This window comes from Bombina bombina, chromosome 10 (genome assembly GCF_027579735.1).
Source record: "Bombina bombina isolate aBomBom1 chromosome 10, aBomBom1.pri, whole genome shotgun sequence".
NCBI lineage: Eukaryota > Metazoa > Chordata > Amphibia > Anura > Bombinatoridae > Bombina > Bombina bombina.
This window is the reverse complement of record NC_069508.1, coordinates 31873118-31894667: the sequence shown is the minus strand read 5'-3', so window position 1 is coordinate 31894667 and position 21550 is coordinate 31873118. Positions and strand designations below refer to the sequence as shown.

General features: G+C 40.4%; 1 protein-coding gene across 4 annotated transcripts in view; it reads right to left on the bottom strand.

Moving 5' to 3' along the window:
- Positions 1 to 21550, bottom strand: part of PKN2 (protein kinase N2) — a 295753-nt gene that overhangs the window by 13321 nt on the left and 260882 nt on the right. For all 4 annotated transcript variants that reach the window (XM_053693918.1, XM_053693919.1, XM_053693921.1 and 1 more), the window contains exons 18-20: positions 17183 to 17259; positions 2760 to 2902; positions 691 to 798 (exon numbers count right to left, since the gene is read on the bottom strand). In XM_053693918.1, coding sequence (XP_053549893.1) covers positions 691 to 798; positions 2760 to 2902; positions 17183 to 17259 — 328 coding nt within the window. The remainder of the gene's footprint in view (positions 1 to 690; positions 799 to 2759; positions 2903 to 17182; positions 17260 to 21550) is intronic.

Sequence of the window (21550 nt, the reverse complement as noted above, 5' to 3'; positions counted from 1 at the left end):
AAGCATACGATGGGCCTGCTTGTAAGTTTTGCTTTAAAGTAATTGAACTAGGTCTCCACTGGGTAGTATCATAGGTATATAGCTGAACCCTTTTTTAAAAAAAAAAAAAACAAAGTCTTTAAAGCAACATGAAATCCCAAATTTTTCTTTCATGATTCAGATAAAACACAACTTTCCAGTTCCCTACTATTATCAATTTTGCTTCATTCTCTTGATTTCCTTTATTGAAGGTGCAGCACTACTGGGAGCTAGCTGAACACATTGGTAAGGCAATGGCAAGAGGTATATACGTGCAGCCACCAATCAGCAACTAGATCACAGTTCTTGAGCGTACCTAGATATGCTTTTCAACAAAGGATACCAAGAGAATAAAGCAAATGAGATAAAAAGTAAATTGGAAAATCGCATGCTCTATATATGAATAAAGAAAAGTTTTGGGTTTCATGTCCCTTTAAAGGGGTGCTGCCTTTCCTATATACACTCATTTTATGTGCTAACTCAGGGACAAAACATTTCCAAGGGCAACACAGAAATTAGATCCTAAAAAAAATAATTTTTTTGCGGTAATTAGAGTTTTAATACAGTTAGTTTCAACTTTTTTTTTTTAGTTTTGTTAATTTATGTTTTTGTTTAGAATTATAAGCCTGCTGGTAACACCACAAGTTATGCAGAGAAAGGATAAAAACTCACTCTTCTCATTATGGATATAGCTTCTGTTGACAGGAACCGTGGATACCTTACTTCATCATTCACAATGCTGTCAAACACTTCCTCTTCATCATCTCCTGGGAATGGGGACTGAAAAGGGAAATGGTCATTAGCAGATTGAAAATCAGGAACACACCCATGGCTCACAACAGGGGTCAAAGTGTGGGAAACTCACTTCACTCCCCTTACAATGAATATTGTTTTATACACACCGTATTATGTATATAATCTATACACTCTGGCTAATGAGAGCAAATTAAAACCAATGGTTGCCTCTGGTCTGAGGATGGACACTCGTGGTTACAGTTTTACATGGAAGGGGTGACATTTTTATTTGTAGTTTAGGATTCAACTGATACTGAATACTGAGGGCTATATTTATTAAAGCTGAGGCATACAGGGGCGCGTATACTTGCCCCTGTACGCCTCAGCTCGCCTGTGGCGGGGCGAAAATACCCGCAGGTATTCGGCATTGCACACGAGCGCAATTTTGCGCTCGCGTGCAATCCTGCCCCCTGCCTGCGCACAGCCAATCACGCACGGGCAGGAGATTGAATTTCGCCACAATAGAGGTGGCGAAGATCTTAGGGAAGCAGCGGTCTGGTGACCGTTACTTGATAAATCACGGCGAGCAAGTTCTTGTGAGAACTTGCAGCCGTAGAGGCTTGATAAATCGAGCCCTGAGAATCACAGTCCTTTGAGACAGCAGCACTCACCAATACAAAAGTTCATGGATAATTCATACATTTATTAAGACACCAAGGTGCACAATATGGATTGTGAAAAGTCCATTTTGTGAACCTTGGTGGCTTAATACATTTATGAATTATCCATGAACTTTGTATTGGCGAGTGCTGCTGTCTCAAAGGACTGTGATTCTATGTTTTTGGGACTTAGTGTGGAGTCTCGGACAGAGTTGCACCCGTTCATCTTTTGTGCTGTTCCCTTTTCTACTTTGTGACTGAATACTGAGAAGCCAGACACACACTTTTAAGAACACATAAAGGGACATTTGTATATAAATGATGTTGAATAAAAAGCTAAGAGCCTTAGTAAAAGGTTAGGTTATTCCCTGGCTCTCAGGATGTTTAAGACTACTGTAAACATCTGATATCATGGCCTTTATAAGGGTTGTGTGTGCACTCACTCTGCAGTAAAAAACAATGAAGATGTGATTTAAAGTAAAATTATGGTCACAAGTAAGGATAAGTGAATGTTTTGTAACATTCGAAAAATGAAACGAATTATAGCACATTTGTTCGTTTGTCTCCAATTTTGAATGTTTGTACAACATTCTAACATTCATTTTAATGTAATGGTATTTCTAATGATTTCTTTAAATGTAATATTCGATTTTTTATAATATTTTAATTCAAATTATGCAATATTCAAATTAGAAAAAAATTTGAATCTATATTTAATAGTATTTTGAATGATCGCTTCAAATGTAATATTCAAAATATGCAATATTCGAAATAAGAGATACAAATATATCAATTTGCATGTTTCTACGTATCAATTTACTAAATTCCCTACCACATGAACTATTGAACTTCTGAATAGTATTTGTTAAATAGAATGTTACATTCGCAATTTCGAATGTGGATATTCAATCCAATTAGGACCATTTGAAAATGGAAATAACATTTGATTACCGAATTTTAATGGAATTTCATTGCTACCAAACAAATTACACTTTGACTACATTCACCTATCCCTAGTCACAAGGCACCTCAATGTAATTTTCTTTAACCATTAACCTGTATACTAAGTAAATGTGAAACATGTAACACTGGCAGAGAAAGCATGAGGGCACAGTAACATTGAAAGCAAAACAGATCACCTTGCACATTGTGATAAAACTGGTAAGGTTGAATCTGCAGCAAATATATTATCTTGCACATGTCAGCATTCTAAAGAGAATCTGGCCTACTGGCCATAATTTGATAGACATACAGACACCAACATAGGAGTGATTGGATTCCTTATTTTCCTATCATACAAAAAAAAAAAAAAAAAACACACACACACACACGCAAAACAAAACTTACCTCACCAACAAGCATTTCATAAATGAGCACACCCAGTCCCCACCAATCCACAGCTCGGGTATATGAAGTTTCCGTTAGCACTTCTGGAGCAAGAAACTCTGGTGTTCCACAGAATGTACTAGTGCGATCTCCAAACCCCATTCCTTAAACACAAGTGAAAATAATGGAACAAATTATTACCTTAAACTGCAGAGTGAAGGAGGACATTCAAAGATTATACAATGTGACATTTTTAATAAATTCAAGAGATATTTCATAGAGCATATGCTATAACCAATAACATTTTAGGGAAATATTCTACTGTATTAAAACCAGTAAACTCTATTTCAAGGTCAGAAATCTGTCTCTTCTCTCACAGTAGAAGACAATTTACCAGTGCGAGTAACAAACAAAAAAACAGAACAATGCAGAATTTAGCATTCAAAATTTGTGTGAACAAACACTCATACTTTAATCTAGCTGACACAGCTGCTTTAAGATTTCTGCATGTAATTTTATGATTATCTACCCTGCACTACTTTGGTTTTAACCCCTGGTAATGGGTTTAAATACACAATAGAAGTGCCGTTTAAGACACACACAGCACTGCTGGTCCATAGCGGAAACCAGCCGCTGAGTCAATCAGAACTTCGCAAGACTCAACTTTTTAACTATTACTGCTGGCTGGATCAGCAAAGGTTTCCGCTCAGGACCAGCAGTGCTCTGTGGGCTCCAAGTGGCACTTCTACTGTGTGTTTAACCCCTTAGTGTTGATTAAACATACAGTAGTACAGGATCGCTAGTCTTAAAATTACATGTGCCATCAAATTAAAGCCTGTCATTTTTGGACTATCATAGCCCTTTAAAAGGGACAGTCTACACAATTAGTTATTGTTTAAATAAGATAGACAATGACTTTACTACCCATTCCCCATCTTTGCACAACCAACATTGTTATATTAATATGCTGTATAATATTTAAACCTCTAAATTTCTGCCCGTTTCTAAGCCACTACACACAGCCTCTTGTCATATGCTTTTTTTTTTTTACTAACTTTTCACACCAGGAGACTGCTAGTTTATGTGGGCCTTATAGATAACATTGTGCTCACTCCCTTGGAGTTGTGCACAAGACAGCACTAATTAGCTAAAACGCAAGACAATAGATAATAAATAAAAAGTCATGTGATCAGGGGGCTGTCAGAAGATGCTTAGATACAACGTAATCACAGAGGTAAAAAGTGTATTAATATAACCGCGTTCGTTATGCAAAGATGGGGAATGGTTAATAAAAAGGGATTATCTTTTAAAAACAATAAACATTTTGGGAGTAGACTGTCCCCTTTAAGGTGAGAGCAAACTTCTTTTCTCTTCAGGAGCAAAAAGACTATGAAACTGCAAGTAGAACAGATTTAGCAGACAGTGTTAGGAGGATGGGAACAAAAAACAAAAAAACATGAGCCAGGATGGCATTTTTGAAACTTCAGGATGCTTTTTACCTCTATCTAAAGACAGGGCATCATCTCAATAATGAATGGACTGTTGCTATGAGTGACAACAGATGCACATCTTCAAGACAGGCACCCTTAATCCAACAACCTGGCTGTATAGTCATACTTAAAGGACCATAACCATCACTGTAGAGCATGTCATTTTAACCTGCACTACTGTGTATTTAACCAGCGGTATCGCTCGTGACCCACAGATCATGTCATTTTTCAAATATTGTGGCCCTTTAAGCAAACTAAACATCAGTGTTCATTACTAGATATCTTAAATTATTAAGAAATATTTTCACAAATGTGTATGTAAATGCCAAAATCATATGTCAGCAAGTGGCACCCAACAGGAGTAATAAAGGGACAGTCTACACCACAGTATTTGTTTTAAAAGAGATAATCCCTTTATTACACAGTTTTATTAATACACTTTTTACCTCTGTGATTATCTTGTATCTAAGTCTCTCCAAACTGCCCCTTTATTTCAGTTCTTTTGACAGACTTGCATTGTAGCCAATCAGTGCTGGCTCAAAGGAACTCCACATGCATGAGCACAATGTTATCTATATGAAACACATGAACTATCACCCTCTAGAGTTAAAAAAAACTGTCAAAATGTCCTGAGCTAAGAGGCGGCCTTCAAGGGCTTAGAAATTAGCATATAAACCTCCTAGATTGAGCTTTCAGCTAAGAATACGAAGAGAACAAAGCAAAATCGGTGGTAGAAATAAATTGGAAAATTGTTTAAAATTACATTCTCTATCTAAATCATGAAAGTTTGTTTTGGACTAGACTATCCCTTTAACACACTTTTTTGCTAGTGTTCTCTGCATATTTATATATTGTTGTGTTACCTTTCCACTTTTATTAGCTAAAGTTAAAAATACATATGTAGTCAGACTGGAAGAGTATTTCTGGTTATCGTGTCTTGATATGGGCGTCCTCTGCCAAATAGGAGAAATTAAAGGGATAGTCTAGTAAAAAATTATACTTTCATGATTCAGATAGAGCAGCAATTTTAAGCAACTTTCTAATTTACTCCTATTATCAAATTTTCTTTGTTCTCTTGGTATCTTTATTTGAAAAAACAAAAACAATTTATGTAAGAACTTACCTGATAAATTAATTTTTCATATTGGCAAGAGCCCATGAGCTAGTGACGTATGGGATATACAATCCTACCAGGAGGGGCAAAGTTTCCCAAACCTCAAAATGCCTATAAATACACCCCTCACCACACCCACAAATCAGTTAAACGAATAGCCAAGTAGTGGGGTGATAGAAAAAGGAAAAAGGAGTAAAAAAAGCATATAAAAAAGAGGAACTGGAAATAAAAATTGTGCTTTTATACAAAAAATCATAACCACCAGAAAAAGGGTGGGTCTCATGGACTCTTGCCAATATGAAAGAAATTAATTTATCAGGTTAGTTCTTAGCTGAAATTATGTTTTCTTTCATGTAATTGGCAAGAGTCCATGAACTAGTGATGTATGGGATAGAAATACCCAAAATGTGGAAGTCCACAGAAGAGTCACTAGAAAGGGAGGGATAAAATAAAGACAGCCATTTTCCTCTGAAAAAATTAAATCCACAAAAAAATAAAATAAGTTTCTCTCATAAATTTAAAGAAAAAAAAACTTAAAACAACAGCAGAAGAATCAAACTGAAACAGCTGCCTGAAGAACTTTTCTACCAAAAAACTGCTTCAGAAGAAGCAAATACATAAAAATGGTAAAATTTAGTAAATGTATGCAAAGACGACCAAGCTGTTGCTTTGCAAATCTGATAAACTGAAGCTTCATTCTTAAAAGCCCAAGAAGTGGAGACTGATCTAGTAGAATGAGCTGTGATCCTTTGATGCGGGGACTGTCCTGCCTCCAAATAAGCTTTATGAATCAAAAGCTTTAACCAAGATGCCAAAGAAATTGCAGAAGCTTTCTGACCTTTTCTAGAACCAGAGAAGACAATAGACTAGAAGTCTTCCTGAAATCTTTAGTAGCTTCAACATAATATTTCAAAGCTCTTACAACATCCAAAGAATGTAAAGATCTTTCAAGAGTAGTCTTGGGATTAGGACACAAAGAAGGAACAGCAATTTCCCTACTAATTTTGTTAGAATTCACAACCTTAGAGAGAAATTTAAGAAAAAAGGATACTCACAAGAGAGAGCAGACAATTCGGAAACAATTCTAGCTGAAGAGATAGCCAAAAGAAACAACACTTTCCAAGAAAGTAGTTTAATATTCAAAGAACGCATAGGTTCAAAAGGAGGAGCCTGCAAAGTCTTCAAAACCAAAGACTCCAAGGAGGAGAGATTGATTTAATAACAGGCTTGATACGAACCAAAGCCTGAACAAAATAGTGAATATCAGGAAGCTTAGCGATCTTTCTATGAAATAAAACAGAAAGAGCAGAGATTTGTCCCTTCAAAGTACTTGCAGACAAACCTTTATCCAAACCATCCTGAAGGAACTGTAAAATTCTAGGAATTCTAAAAGAATGCCAGGAGAATTTATGAGAGCACCATGAAATATAGGTCTTCCAAACTCGATAATAAATCTTCCTCGAAACAGACTTAGGAGCCTGTAGCATAGTATTAATCACTGAGTCAGAGAAACCTCTATGACTAAGCGTTCAATTTCCATACCTTCAAATTTAACGGTTTAAGATCCTGATGGAAAAAAGGCACTTGAGACAGAAGGTCTGGTCTTAAAGGAAGTGGATAAGGCTGGCAACTGAACATACGGACAAAATCCGCATACCAAAACCTGTGAGGCCACGCTGATGCCATCAGAAACACATACTATTGTTCCATAATGATCTTGAAGATCACTCTTGGAAGTAGAACTAGAGGCAGAAAGATATAAGCAGGTTGGTAAAACCAAGGAACTTCTAAAGCATCCACAATCTCCGCCTGAGGATCCCTGGACCTGGATAGGTACCTGGAAAGTTTCTTGTTTAGATGAGAAGCCATCAGATCTATTTCTGGAAGACCCCACATCTGTACAATCTGACAAAATACATCTGGATGGAGAGACCACTCCACCGGATGTAAGGTCTGACGGCTGAGAAAATCCGCTTCCCAATTGTCTACACCTGGGATATGCACCGCAGAAATTAGACAAGAGCTGGATTCCGTCCAAGAAAGTATCCAAGATACTTCTTTCATAGCTAGAGGACTGCGAGTCCCACCCTGATGATTGACATATGTGATATTGTCCATCTGAAAACAAATGAATGGTTCTCTCTTTAACAGAGGCCAAACCTGAAGAGCCCTGAAAATAGCACAGTTCTAAAATATTAATTGGTAACCTCGCCTCTTGAGGTTTCCAAACCCCTTGTGCTGTCAGAGATCCCCAGACAGCTCCCCAACCTGAAAGACTTGCATCTGTTGTGATCACAGTCCAGGTAGGATGAACAAAAGAAGCCCCTTGAACTATATGATGATGGTCTAACCACAAAGTCAGAGAGAGTTAAATGTTGGGATTAAAGTATATAAATTGTGATATCCGAGTATAATCCCTGCACCATTGATTTAGCATACAAAGCTGTAGAGGTCTCATATGAAAACAAGCAAAGGGGATTGCATTCGATGCTGCAGTCATGAGACCTAAAACGTCTATGCACATAGCCACTGAAGGGAATGATTGAGACTGAAGGTTTCGACAAGCTGAAACCAATTTCATTCACCTCTTGTCTTTTAAAGACAGAGTCATGGACACTGAATCTATCAGGAAACCTAAAAAGGTGACCCTTGTCTGAGGAATCGAGAAACTCTTTGGTAAATTGATTCTCCAACCATGTCTTTGAAGAAACAACACTAGTTGATTCGTGTGACATTCGTCTAAATGTAAAGACTGAGCCTGTACCAAGATATCGTCCAAATAAGGAAACACTGCAATACCCTGCTCTCTGATTACAGATAGAATAGCACAGAGAACCTACGAAAAGATTCTTGGAGCTGTTGCTAGGCCAAATGGAAGAGTGACAAATTGGTAATGCTTATCTAGAAAAGAGAATCTCAGAAACCGATAGTGGTCTGGATGAATCGGAATGTGAAGATATAGCTTGTAAGTCTATCGTAGACATATAATGACCTTGCTGAACAAAAGGTAAAATAGTCCACATAGTCACCATCTTGAAAGTTGGGACTCTTAAAAAACTATTCAAAAACTTCAGATCCAGAACAGGCCTGAATGAATTTTCTTTCTTTGGGACAATGAATAGATCTGAATAAAACCCCAGACCCTGTTCCTGAAACAGAACTGGAATTATTACCCCTGAAAGCTCTAGATCTGAAACACTTCAGAAAAGCCTGAGCCTTCACCGGATTTGCTGGAACGTGAGAGAGAAAGAATCTTCTCACAGGAGGTCTTACTCTGAATCCTATTTGATACCCTTGAGAGACAATACTCTGAATCCACTGATTTTGAACGGAATCTGCCCAAATGTCCTGGACTAATATCAATCTGCCCCCCACCAGCTGAACTGGATCGAGGGCCGCACCTTCATGCAGACTTGGGGGCTGGCTTTTGTTTCTTAAAAGGCTTGAATTTATTCCAACTAGAAGGTTTCCAATTGGAATCAGAGTCTTTAGGGGAATGATTGGTTTTCTGTTCCTTATTCTGTCGAAAAGAACTAAAACAATTAGAAGCTTTAGATTTACCCTTAGATCTTTTATCCTGAGGCAAAAAAACTCCCTTCCCCCCAGTGATAGTTGAAATAACTGAATCCAACTGACAACCAAATAAATTGTTACCTTGGAAAGAAAGAGATAGTAATCTAAACTTAGATACCATATCAGCATTCCAATATTTGAGCCATAAAGCTCTTCTAGCTAAAATAGCTAAATACAGAGATTTAACATCAATTTTGAATAGCATCACAGATAAAATGATTAGCGTGTTGAAGCAAACGAACAATGCAAGACAAATCAGGATCTGTTTCATGTTGCGTTAAGCTATCCAACCAAAAGGTTGATGCAGCCGCAACATCAGCCATAGAAATGGCAGGCCTGAGAATATAGCCAGAATATAAATAAGCTTTCCTTAGATAAGATTCAAGTTTCCTATCTAAAGGATCTTTAAAAGAAGTACTGTCTTCCATAGGAGTACTAGTACGTTTGGCAAGAGTAGAAATAGCCCCATCAACTTCGGGAGTTTTCAAAAAAACTCTAAGCTGTGGGGGAAAAAAAAAGGAGACAACCTTTTAAACCTGGAAGGAATGAAAGTACCAGGCTTAATCCATTCCTTAGCAATCACATCAGAAATAGCATCAGGAACGAAAAAAACCTCAGGAGTAACCACAGGAACTAGTTTTGATTTCAAGAGTACTAGACTCCTCAATATCCAAAGTAACCAACACTTAACAAGGAAAGCATATACTCAATCTTGAAAAGATAAGTAGATTTGTCAGTGTCAATATCTGAGGTAGGATCTTCTGAATCAGAGAAATCCTCATCAGACGAGATTTCAGTATGCTGTCGGTCATTGGAAATTTAATCACTTTTATGAGAAGTTTTAAGAGACCTTTTACGTTTATTAGAAGGCGGAATAGCAGGCAAAGCCTTCTGTATCGCATCAGCAATATCATTTTTCCTATCAACAGGGATATCATGTACATTAGATGTTGAAGGAACAACAGAAACTGTATTAGTACTGATGGAATAGTTTTCTGCGTGCAAAAGCTAACTCTCAGCTAACTTACAACAGATACACTTAGCTTTGATAGAACTGATCAGGCAGCAGGGTTCCAACAGTTGCTTCTGAGACAGAATCAGATTGAGACATCTTGCAAAATGTAAAAGAAAAAACAACATTAAAGCAAAATTTACAATTTCCTTATATGGCCGTTTCAGGAATGGGAAAAAAAAAAATGCAAACAGCATAGCTCTCTGAGTATATAGAAGGCAAGAGGCATATAGGAAGTGGGGTGAAAAATAAACTAAATTTTTTGGTGCCAAGTATGAAGCACAACGCAAAAGGAAGTTGAATTTCTTTTGGCACCAACATCTGGAAATGACGCAACTTGCGTCATAACAGGCACAACCTCGTGCAAGGAAGCCTGGCGTCAACTAAGATGCTGGAAATGACAAACTTGCGTTATCAAAGACGTACCTTCGCACCAAAAAATTCTTGCATCAAGAATGACACAATAACAGCATTTTGAAACCTCGCTAGCCTAATTTTGCCCGCAAAATTTAAAGAAAAAACATAATTTATGCTTACCTGATAAATTCCTTTCTTCTGTAGTGTGATCAGTCCACGGGTCATCATTACTTCTGGGATATTACTCCTCCCCAACAGGAAGTGCAAGAGGATTCACCCAGCAGAGCTGCATATAGCTCCTCCCCTCTACGTCACTCCCAGTCATTCGACCAAGGACCAACGAGAAAGGAAAAGCCAAGGGTGAAGTGGTGACTGGAGTATAAATTAAAAAATATTTACCTGCCTTAAAAACAGGGCGGGCCGTGGACTGATCACACTACAGAAGAAAGGAATTTATCAGGTAAGCATAAATTATGTTTTCTTCTGTTAAGTGTGATCAGTCCACGGGTCATCATTACTTCTGGGATACCAATACCAAAGCAAAAGTACACGGATGACGGGAGGGATAGGCAGGCTCTTTATACAGAAGGAACCACTGCCTGAAGAACCTTTCTCCCAAAAATAGCCTCCGATGAAGCAAAAGTGTCAAATTTGTAAAATTTGGAAAAAGTATGAAGCGAAGACCAAGTTGCAGCCTTGCAAATCTGTTCAACAGAGGCCTCATTCTTGAAGGCCCAAGTGGAAGCCACAGCTCTAGTAGAATGAGCTGTAATTCTTTCAGGAGGCTGCTGTCCAGCAGTCTCATAAGCTAAACGAATTATGCTACGAAGCCAAAAAGAAAGAGGTAGCAGAAGCTTTTTGACCTCTCCTCTGCCCAGAGTAAACGACAAACAGAGAAGACGTTTGTCGAAATTCCTTAGTTGCCTGTAAGTAAAATTTTAGAGCACGGACTACATCCAGGTTGTGCAGTAGACGTTCCTTCTTCGAAGAAGGATTTGGGCACAAAGAAGGACAACAATCTCTTGATTGATATTCCTGTTAGTAACTACCTTAGGTAAGAACCCAGGTTTAGTACGCAGAACTACCTTATCCGAATGAAAAATCAAATAAGGAGAATCACAATGTAAGGCTGATAATTCAGAGACTCTTCGAGCCGAGGAAATAGCCATTAAAAATAGAACTTTTTCAAGATAACAACTTTATATCAATGGAATGAAGGGGTTCAAACGGAACGCCCTGTAAAACATTAAGAACCAGGTTTAAACTCCATGGTGGAGCAACAGTTTTAAACACAGGCTTAATCCTGGCCAAAGCCTGACAAAAAGCCTGGACGTCAGGAACTTCTGACAGACGTTTGTGTAACAGAATGGACAGAGCTGAGATATGTCCCTTTAATGAACTAGCAGATAAACCCTTTTCTAAACCTTCTTGCAAAAAAGACAATATCCTAGGAATCCCAACCTTACTCCAAGAGTAACCTTTGGATTCACACCAATATAGGTATTTACGCCATATCTTATGGTAAATCTTTCTGGTAACAGGTTTCCTAGCCTGTATTAAGGTATCAATAACTGACTCAGAAAACCCACGTCTTGATAAAATCAAGCGTTCAATTTCCAAGCAGTCAGCTTCAGAGAAGTTAGATTTTGATGTTTGAAGGGACCCTGTATCAGAAGGTCCTGTTTCAGAGGTAGAGACCAAGGTGGACAGGATGACATGTCCACCAGGTCTGCATACCAAGTCCTGCGTGGCCACGCAGGTGCTATTAGAATCACTGATGCTCTCTCTTGTTTGATTCTGGCAATCAATCGAGGAAGCATCGGGAAGGGTGGAAACACGTAAGCCATCCTGAAGTCCCAAGGTGCTGTCAGGGCATCTATCAGGACTGCTCCTGGATCCCTGGATCTGGACCCGTAACGAGGAAGCTTGGCGTTCTGTCGAGACGCCATGAGATCTATCTCTGGTTTGCCCCAACGTCGAAGTATTTGGGCAAAGACCTCCGGATGGAGTTCCCACTCCCCCGGATGAAAAGTCTGACGACTTAAGAAATCCGCCTCCCAGTTCTCCACTCCCGGGATGTGGATTGCTGACAGGTGGCAAGAGTGAGACTCTGCCCAGCGAATTATCTTTGATACTTCCATCATAGCTAGGGAGCTTCTTGTCCCTCCCTGATGGTTGATGTAAGCTACAGTCGTGATGTTGTCCGACTGAAACCTGATGAACCCCCGAGTTGTCAACTGGGGCCAAGCCAGGAGGGCATTGAGAACTGCTCTCAATTCCAGAATGTTTATTGGCAGGAGACTCTCCTCCTGACTCCATTGTCCCTGAGCCTTCAGAGAATTCCAGACGGCACCCCAACCTAGAAGGCTGGCGTCTGTTGTTACAATTGTCCAGTCTGGTCTGCTGAATGGCATCCCCCTGGACAGATGTGGCCGAGAAAGCCACCATAGAAGAGAATTTCTGGTCTCTTGATCCAGATTCAGAGAAGGGGATAAGTCTGAGTAATCCCCATTCCACTGACTTCGCATGCACAGTTGCAGTGGTCTGAGGTGTAAGCGTGCAAAGGGTACTATGTCCATTGCCGCTACCATTAAGCCGATTACCTCCATGCATTGAGCCACTGACGGGTGTTGAATGGAATGAAGGGTGCGGCAAGCACTTTGAAGTCTTGTTAGCCTGTCCTCTGTCAGGTAAATCTTCATTTCTACAGAATCTATAAGAGTCCCCAGGAAGGGAACTCTTGTGAGTGGAACGAGTGAACTTTTCTTTTCGTTCACCTTCCATCCATGTGACCTTAGAAATGCCAGTACTAACTCTGTATGAGACTTGGCAGTTTGAAAGCTTGAAGCTTGTATCAGAATGTCGTCTAGGTATGGAGCTACCGAGATTCCCCGCGGTCTTAGTACCGCCAGAAGAGCACCCAGAACCTTTGTGAAGATTCTTGGAGCTGTAGCCAATCCGAATGGAAGAGCCACAAACTGGTAATGCCTGTCTAGGAAGGCAAACCTTAGGTACCGGTAATGATCTTTGTGAATCGGTATGTGAAGGTAAGCATCTTTTAAATCTACAGTGGTCATGTACTGACCCTATTGGATCATAGGTAAAATTGTCCGAATAGTCTCCATCTTGAACGATGGAACTCTTAGGAATTTGTTTAGGATCTTTAAGTCCAGGATTGGTCTGAAAGTTCCCTCTTTTTTGGGAACCACAAACAGATTTGAGTAAAACCCCTGTTCCCTGTTCCGATCGTGGAACTGGATGGATTACTCCCATTAACAAGAGCTCTTGTACGCAGCGTAGAAACGCCTCTTTCTTTGTCTGGATTGTTGACAACCTTGACAGATGAAATCTCTCTCTTGGAGGAGAGTATTTGAAGTCCAGAAGGTATCCCTGAGATATTATCTCTAGCGCCCAGGGATCCTGGACATCTCTTGCCCAAGCCTGGGCGAAGAGAGAAAGTCTGCCCCCCACTAGATCCGATCCCGGATCGGGGGCCCTCAATTCATGCTGTTTTAGGGGCAGCAGCAGGTTTCCTGGTCTGCTTGCCCTTGTTCCAGGACTGGTTAGGTTTCCAGCCTTGTCTGTAGCGAGCAACAGCTCCTTCCTGTTTTGGTGCATAGGAAGTTGATGCTGCTCCTGCTTTGAAATTACGAAAGGAACGAAAATTAGACTGTCTAGCCTTAGCTTTGGCTTTGTCCTGAGGCAGGGCATGGCCTTTACCTCCTGTAATGTCAGCGATAATCTTTCAACCCGGGCCCGAATAAGGTCTGCCCTTTGAAAGGTATATTAAGCAATTTAGACTTAGAAGTAACATCAGCTGACCAGGATTTTAGCCACAGCGCCCTGCGTGCCTGAATGGTGAATCCTGAATTCTTCGCCGTAAGTTTAGTAAGATGTACTACGGCCTCCGAAATGAATGAATTAGCTAGTTTAAGGACTCTAAGCCTGTCCGTAATGTCGTCCAGAGTAGCTGAATTAATGTTCTCTTCCAGAGACTCAATCCAGAATGCCGCTGCAGCCGTGATCGGCGCAATGCATGCAAGGGGTTGCAATATAAAACCTTGTTGAACAAACATTTTCTTAAGGTAACCCTCTAACTTTTTATCCATTGGATCTGAAAAAGCACAGCTATCCTCCACCGGGATAGTGGTACGCTTAGCTAAAGTAGAAACTGCTCCCTCCACCTTAGGGACCGTTTGCCATAAGTCCCGTGTGGTGGCGTCTATTGGAAACATTTTTCTAAATATCGGAGGGGGTGAGAACGGCACACCGGGTCTATCCCACTCCTTAGTAACAATTTCAGTAAGTCTCTTAGGTATAGGAAAAACCTCAGTACTCGCCGGTACCGCAAAATATTTATCCAACCTACACATTTTCTCTGGTATTGCAACTGTGTTACAATCATTCAGAGCCGCTAACACCTCCCCTAGTAATACACGGAGGTTTTCCAGTTTAAATTTAAAATTTGAGATATCTGAATCCAGTCTGTTTGGATCAGAACCGTCACCCACAGAATGAAGTTCTCCGTCCTCATGTTCTGCCACCTGTGACGCAGTGTCTGACATGGCCCTAATATTATCAGCGCACTCTGTTCTCACCCCAGAGTGATCACGCTTACCTCTTAGTTCTGGTAATTTAGCCAAAACTTCAGTCATAACAGTAGCCATATCCTGTAATGTGATTTGTAATGGCCGCCCAGATGTACTCGGCGCTACAATATCACGCACCTCCCGAGCGGGAGATGCAGGTACTGACACGTGAGGCGAGTTAGTCGGCATAACTCTCCCCTCGTTGTTTGGTGAAATTTGTTCAATTTGTACAGATTGACTTTTATTTAAAGTAGCATCAATACAGTTAGTACATAAATTTCTATTGGGCTCCACTTTGGCATTGCAACAAATGACACAGGTATCTTCCTCTGAATCAGACATGTTTAACACACTAGCAAATAAACTTGTAACTTGGAATACAATTCAATTAGAATAATATTAAAAACGTACTGTGCCTTTAAGAAGCACAGAAGATCTATGACAGTTGAAAATTAATAAATTGAAACAGTTATAGCCTCAATCCTTATAAACAACACAACTTTAGCAAAGGTTTAATCCCATTAGCAAAGATAACAAATTCTGAAAGCAGGAAACAAATTACAGAATAAACGTTTTTTGTCTCAGTCAACTATAATTCTCACAGCTCTGCTGAGAGAAATTACCTCCCTCAAAATAAGTTTTGAAGACCCCTGAGCTCTGTAGAGATGAACCGGATCATGCAGGAAATACAATGAGCTGCTGACTGAAATATCTGATGCGTAGCAAAAGCGCCAAAAAAACGGCCCCTCCCCCTCACACACAGCAGTGAGAGAGAACAGAAACTGTCAGAAAAAAGATTAAGCAACTGCCAAGTGGAAAAATAGTGCCCAAAACATTTATTCACTCAGTACCTCAGCAAATGAAAACGATTTTACATTCCAGCAAAAACGTTAAACATAATTTCTAGTTATTAAACAGCTTTATGTACTTCTTACAGTGTAATTCTAGTGAAGTAACATTCCCCAGAATACTGAAGTGTAAAGTATACATACATGACATTATATCGGTATGGCAGGATTTTCTCATCAATTCCATTGTCAGAAAATAAAAGCTGCTACATACCTCTATGCAGATTCATCTGCCCGCTGTCCCCTGATCTGAAGTTTACCTCTCCTCAGATGGCCGAGAAACAGCAATATGATCTTAACTACTCCGGCTAAAATCATAGCAAAAACTCTGGTAGATTCTTCTTCAAACTCTGCCAGAGAGGTAATAACACACTCCGGTGCTATTTTAAAATAACAAACTTTTGATTGAAGATATAAAACTAAGTATAATCACCATAGTCCTCTCACACATCCTATCTAGTCGTTGGGTGCAAGAGAATGACTGGGAGTGACGTAGAGGGGAGGAGCTATGTGCAGCTCTGCTGGGTGAATCCTCTTGCACTTCCTGTTGGGGAGGAGTAATATCCCAGAAGTAATGATGACCCGTGGACTGATCACACTTAACAGAAGAAATAGTCAGTTTGAAAGAAAAAAAAAAAAAAGGACTATACCCCAGGTAACAAAAATAACTTCCTAAAAACATGCTTCCTAAACTGAAAGACAGTCTGCAAAAGTAAATATACACAGACCAGACTCATGGCAAATATAAGTAAAATACATATATTTAAAACTTTATATTAATACATAAAGCGATATTCTCTTCACATCCCTCTGACAAACACTGTACTATGAGAGGAAATCGGCTTCAGAATGCTTAAAAGTGCTTATCATAGAAGAAATCATAAAAATCAAGCACAAACTTACTTTACTACCTCCATAGGAGGCAAATTTTGTAAAAACTGAATTTTGGGTGTGGTGAGGGGTGTATTTATAGACATTTTGAGGTTTGGGAAACGTTGCCCTGCCTGGTAGGAATGTATATCCCATATGTCACAAGCTCATGGACTCTTGCCAATAACATGAAAGAAAGCAAGAATGTAAGCATTGGAGCCGGCCCACTTTTGGTTTAGCACCTGGGTAGAACTTTTTGATTGATGTCTTCTAAGCTCACATTCAAATAAAAAAATTGACAATAGGAGTAAATTAGTAAGTTGCTTAAAATTGCTGCTCTATCTAAATCATGGAAGTTTAATTTTGGACTAGACTGTCCCTTTAACAGAAAAAAAAAGTTTTTTTTTTAATATTCCTAAGATAGTGAAGAGTCAGTAAAGCAGCAATTTTTACATGAAAATATTCTTCTATTGACGCAAACAAAATGTGTTTACGACCACAGAAGCAAATTCCGTATGGTGCATGAGATCTGTTTCAAAATATATATGAATGATGCTTGTTTTTTTGGGTAAATAAACCAGATGATTTTACCTTCTTTACAAAGACCAAAGTCAGCAATTTTTACAAAACCTTCTGTATCCAACAACAGGTTATCCAGCTTCAAATCTCTGCATAAATAAAGAGCAATTATAAATAGTTTTAAAAACACACAGGGGTATAGCATTTAGAACACAAATATAACAATGTTTCTTAAACCAATCAGGCTGATATAGGAGTAGGGCTTAGTTAAATAGGAAAATAATGGCCGTTTAAATCATGTAACCACCAAAGTGCCTTATTCTGTTCAATAGTATTTTAGTTTACACAATTAAATTTGCTGCTATCTTACTGCAAAAACATAGCCCTATTTTAAAAACACAAATTCTCATTCTATTTTATTGCTGTCATGATCACTTATTAGATTGTAAAGTGCCACTAAAATTCTGCAGCACTGGGTACATAGGTTAAACAATCACACTAATTAAAAAAAAAAAACAGAATTTATGTTTACCTGATAAATTACTTTCTCCAACGGTGTGTCCGGTCCACGGCGTCATCCTTACTTGTGGGATATTCTCTTCCCCAACAGGAAATGGCAAAGAGCCCAGCAAAGCTGGTCACATGATCCCTCCTAGGTTCCGCCTTCCCCAGTCATTCGACCGACGTAAAGGAGGAATATTTGCATAGGAGAAACCATATGATACCGTGGTGACTGTAGTTAAAGAAAATAAATTATCAGACCTGATTAAAAAACCAGGGCGGGCCGTGGACCGGACACACCGTTGGAGAAAGTAATTTATCAGGTAAACATAAATTCTGTTTTCTCCAACATAGGTGTGTCCGGTCCACGGCGTCATCCTTACTTGTGGGAACCAATACCAAAGCTTTAGGACACGGATGAAGGGAGGGAGCAAATCAGGTCACCTAGATGGAAGGCACCACGGCTTGCAAAACCTTTCTCCCAAAAATAGCCTCAGAAGAAGCAAAAGTATCAAACTTGTAAAATTTAGTAAAAGTGTGCAGTGAAGACCAAGTCGCTGCCTTACATATCTGATCAACAGAAGCCTCGTTCTTGAAGGCCCATGTGGAAGCCACAGCCCTAGTGGAATGAGCTGTGATTCTTTCAGGAGGCTGCCGTCCGGCAGTCTCATAAGCCAATCTGATGATGCTTTTAATCCAAAAAAGAGAGAGAGGTAGAAGTTGCTTTTTGACCTCTCCTTTTACCAGAATAAACAACAAACAAGGAAGATGTTTGTCTAAAATCCTTTGTAGCATCTAAATAGAATTTTAGAGCACGAACAACATCCAAATTGTGCAACAAACGTTCCTTCTTTGAAACTGGATTCGGACACAAAGAAGGCACGACTATCTCCTGGTTAATGTTTTTGTTAGAAACAACTTTCGGAAGAAAACCAGGTTTAGTACGTAAAACCACCTTATCTGCATGGAACACCAGATAAGGAGGAGAACACTGCAGAGCAGATAATTCTGAAACTCTTCTAGCAGAAGAAATTGCAACCAAAAACAAAACTTTCCAAGATAATAACTTAATATCCACGGAATGTAAGGGTTCAAACGGAACCCCCTGAAGAACTGAAAGAACTAAATTGAGACTCCAAGGAGGAGTCAAAGGTTTGTAAACAGGCTTGATTCTAACCAGAGCCTGAACAAAGGCTTGAACATCTGGCACAGCTGCCAGCTTTTTGTGAAGTAACACAGACAAGGCAGAAATCTGTCCCTTCAAGGAACTAGCAGATAATCCTTTCTCCAAACCTTCTTGAAGAAAGGATAGAATCTTAGGAATTTTTACCTTGTCCCAAGGGAATCCTTTAGATTCACACCAACAGATATATTTTTTCCATATTTTGTGGTAAATTTTTCTAGTTACAGGCTTTCTGGCCTGAACAAGAGTATCAATGACAGAATCTGAGAACCCTCGCTTTGATAAGATCAAGCGTTCAATCTCCAAGCAGTCAGTTGGAGTGAGACCAGATTCGGATGTTCGAACGGACCTTGAACAAGAAGGTCTCGTCTCAAAGGTAGCTTCCATGGTGGAGCCGATGACATATTCACCAGGTCTGCATACCAAGTCCTGCGTGGCCACGCAGGAGCTATCAAGATCACCGATGCTCTCTCCTGATTGATCCTGGCTACCAGCCTGGGGATGAGAGGAAACGGCGGGAATACATAAGCTAGTTTGAAGGTCCAAGGTGCTACTAGTGCATCTACTAGAGTCGCCTTGGGATCCCTGGATCTGGACCCGTAGCAAGGAACCTTGAAGTTCTGACGAGAGGCCATCAGATCCATGTCTGGAATGCCCCACAATTGAGTAATTTGGGCAAAGATTTCCGGATGGAGTTCCCACTCCCCCGGATGAAATGTCTGACGACTCAGAAAATCCGCTTCCCAATTTTCCACTCCTGGGATGTGGATTGCAGACAAGTGGCAGGAGTGAGTCTCCGCCCATTGAATGATTTTGGTCACTTCTTCCATCGCCAGGGAACTCCTTGTTCCCCCCTGATGGTTGATGTACGCAACAGTCGTCATGTTGTCTGATTGAAACCGTATGAACTTGGCCTTTGCTAGCTGAGGCCAAGCCTTGAGAGCATTGAGTATCGCTCTCAGTTCCAGAATATTTATTGGTAGAAGAGATTCTTCCCGAGACCAAAGACCCTGAGCTTTCAGGGGTCCCCAGACCGCGCCCCAGCCCACCAGACTGGCGTCGGTCGTGACAATGACCCACTCTGGTCTGCGGAAGCTCATCCCCTGTGACAGGTTGTCCAGGGACAGCCACCAACGGAGTGAATCTCTGGTCCTCTGATTTACTTGTATCGTCGGAGACAAGTCTGTATAGTCCCCATTCCACTGACTGAGCATGCACAGTTGTAATGGTCTTAGATGAATGCGCGCAAAAGGAACTATGTCCATTGCCGCTACCATCAAACCTATTACTTCCATGCACTGCGCTATGGAAGGAAGAGGAACAGAATGAAGTATTTGACAAGAGTTTAGACGTTTTGATTTTCTGGCCTCTGTCAGAAAAATCCTCATTTCTAAGGAGTCTATTATTGTTCCCAAGAAGGGAACCCTTGTTGACGGAGATAGAGAACTTTTTTCTACGTTCACTTTCCACCCGTGAGATCTGAGAAAGGCCAGGACAATGTCCGTGTGAGCCTTTGCTTGAGGAAGGGACGACGCTTGAATCAGAATGTCGTCCAAGTAAGGTACTACTGCAATGCCCCTTGGTCTTAGCACCGCTAGAAGGGACCCTAGTACCTTTGTGAAAATCCTTGGAGCAGTGGCTAATCCGAACGGAAGTGCCACAAACTGGTAATGCTTGTCCAGGAATGCGAACCTTAGGAACCGATGATGTTCCTTGTGGATAGGAATATGTAGATACGCATCCTTTAAATCCACCGTGGTCATGAATTGACCTTCCTGGATGGAAGGAAGAATTGTTCGAATGGTTTCCATTTTGAACGATGGAACCTTGAGAAACTTGTTTAGGATCTTGAGATCTAAGATTGGTCTGAATGTTCCCTCTTTTTTGGGAACTACGAACAGATTGGAGTAGAACCCCATCCCTTGTTCTCCTAATGGAACAGGATGAATCACTCCCATTTTTAACAGGTCTTCTACACAATGTAAGAATGCCTGTTTTTTTATGTGGTCTGAAGACAATTGAGACCTGTGGAACCTCCCCCTTGGGGGAAGCCCCTTGAATTCCAGAAGATAACCTTGGGAGACTATTTCTAGTGCCCAAGGATCCAGAACATCTCTTGCCCAAGCCTGAGCGAAGAGAGAGAGTCTGCCCCCCACCAGATCCGGTCCCGGATCGGGGGCCAACATCTCATGCTGTCTTGGTAGCAGTGGCAGGTTTCTTGGCCTGCTTTCCTTTGTTCCAGCCTTGCATTGGTCTCCAGGCTGGCTTGGCTTGAGAAGTATTACCCTCTTGCTTAGAGGACGTAGCACTTGGGGCTGGTCCGTTTCTGCGAAAGGGACGAAAATTAGGTTTATTTTTGGCCTTGAAAGACCTATCCTGAGGAAGAGCGTGGCCCTTGCCCCCAGTGATATCAGAGATAATCTCTTTCAAGTCAGGGCCAAACAGCGTTTTCCCCTTGAAAGGAATGTTAAGCAATTTGTTCTTGGAAGACGCATCCGCTGACCAAGATTTTAACCAAAGCGCTCTGCGCGCCACAATATCAAAACCAGAATTTTTCGCCGCTAACCTAGCCAATTGCAAAGTGGCGTCTAGGGTGAAAGAATTAGCCAATTTGAGAGCACGGATTCTGTCCATAATCTCCTCATAAGAAGAAGAATTATTATTGAGCGCCTTTTCTAGCTCATCGAACCAGAAACACGCGGCTGTAGTGACAGGAACAATGCATGAAATTGGTTGTAGAAGGTAACCTTGCTGAA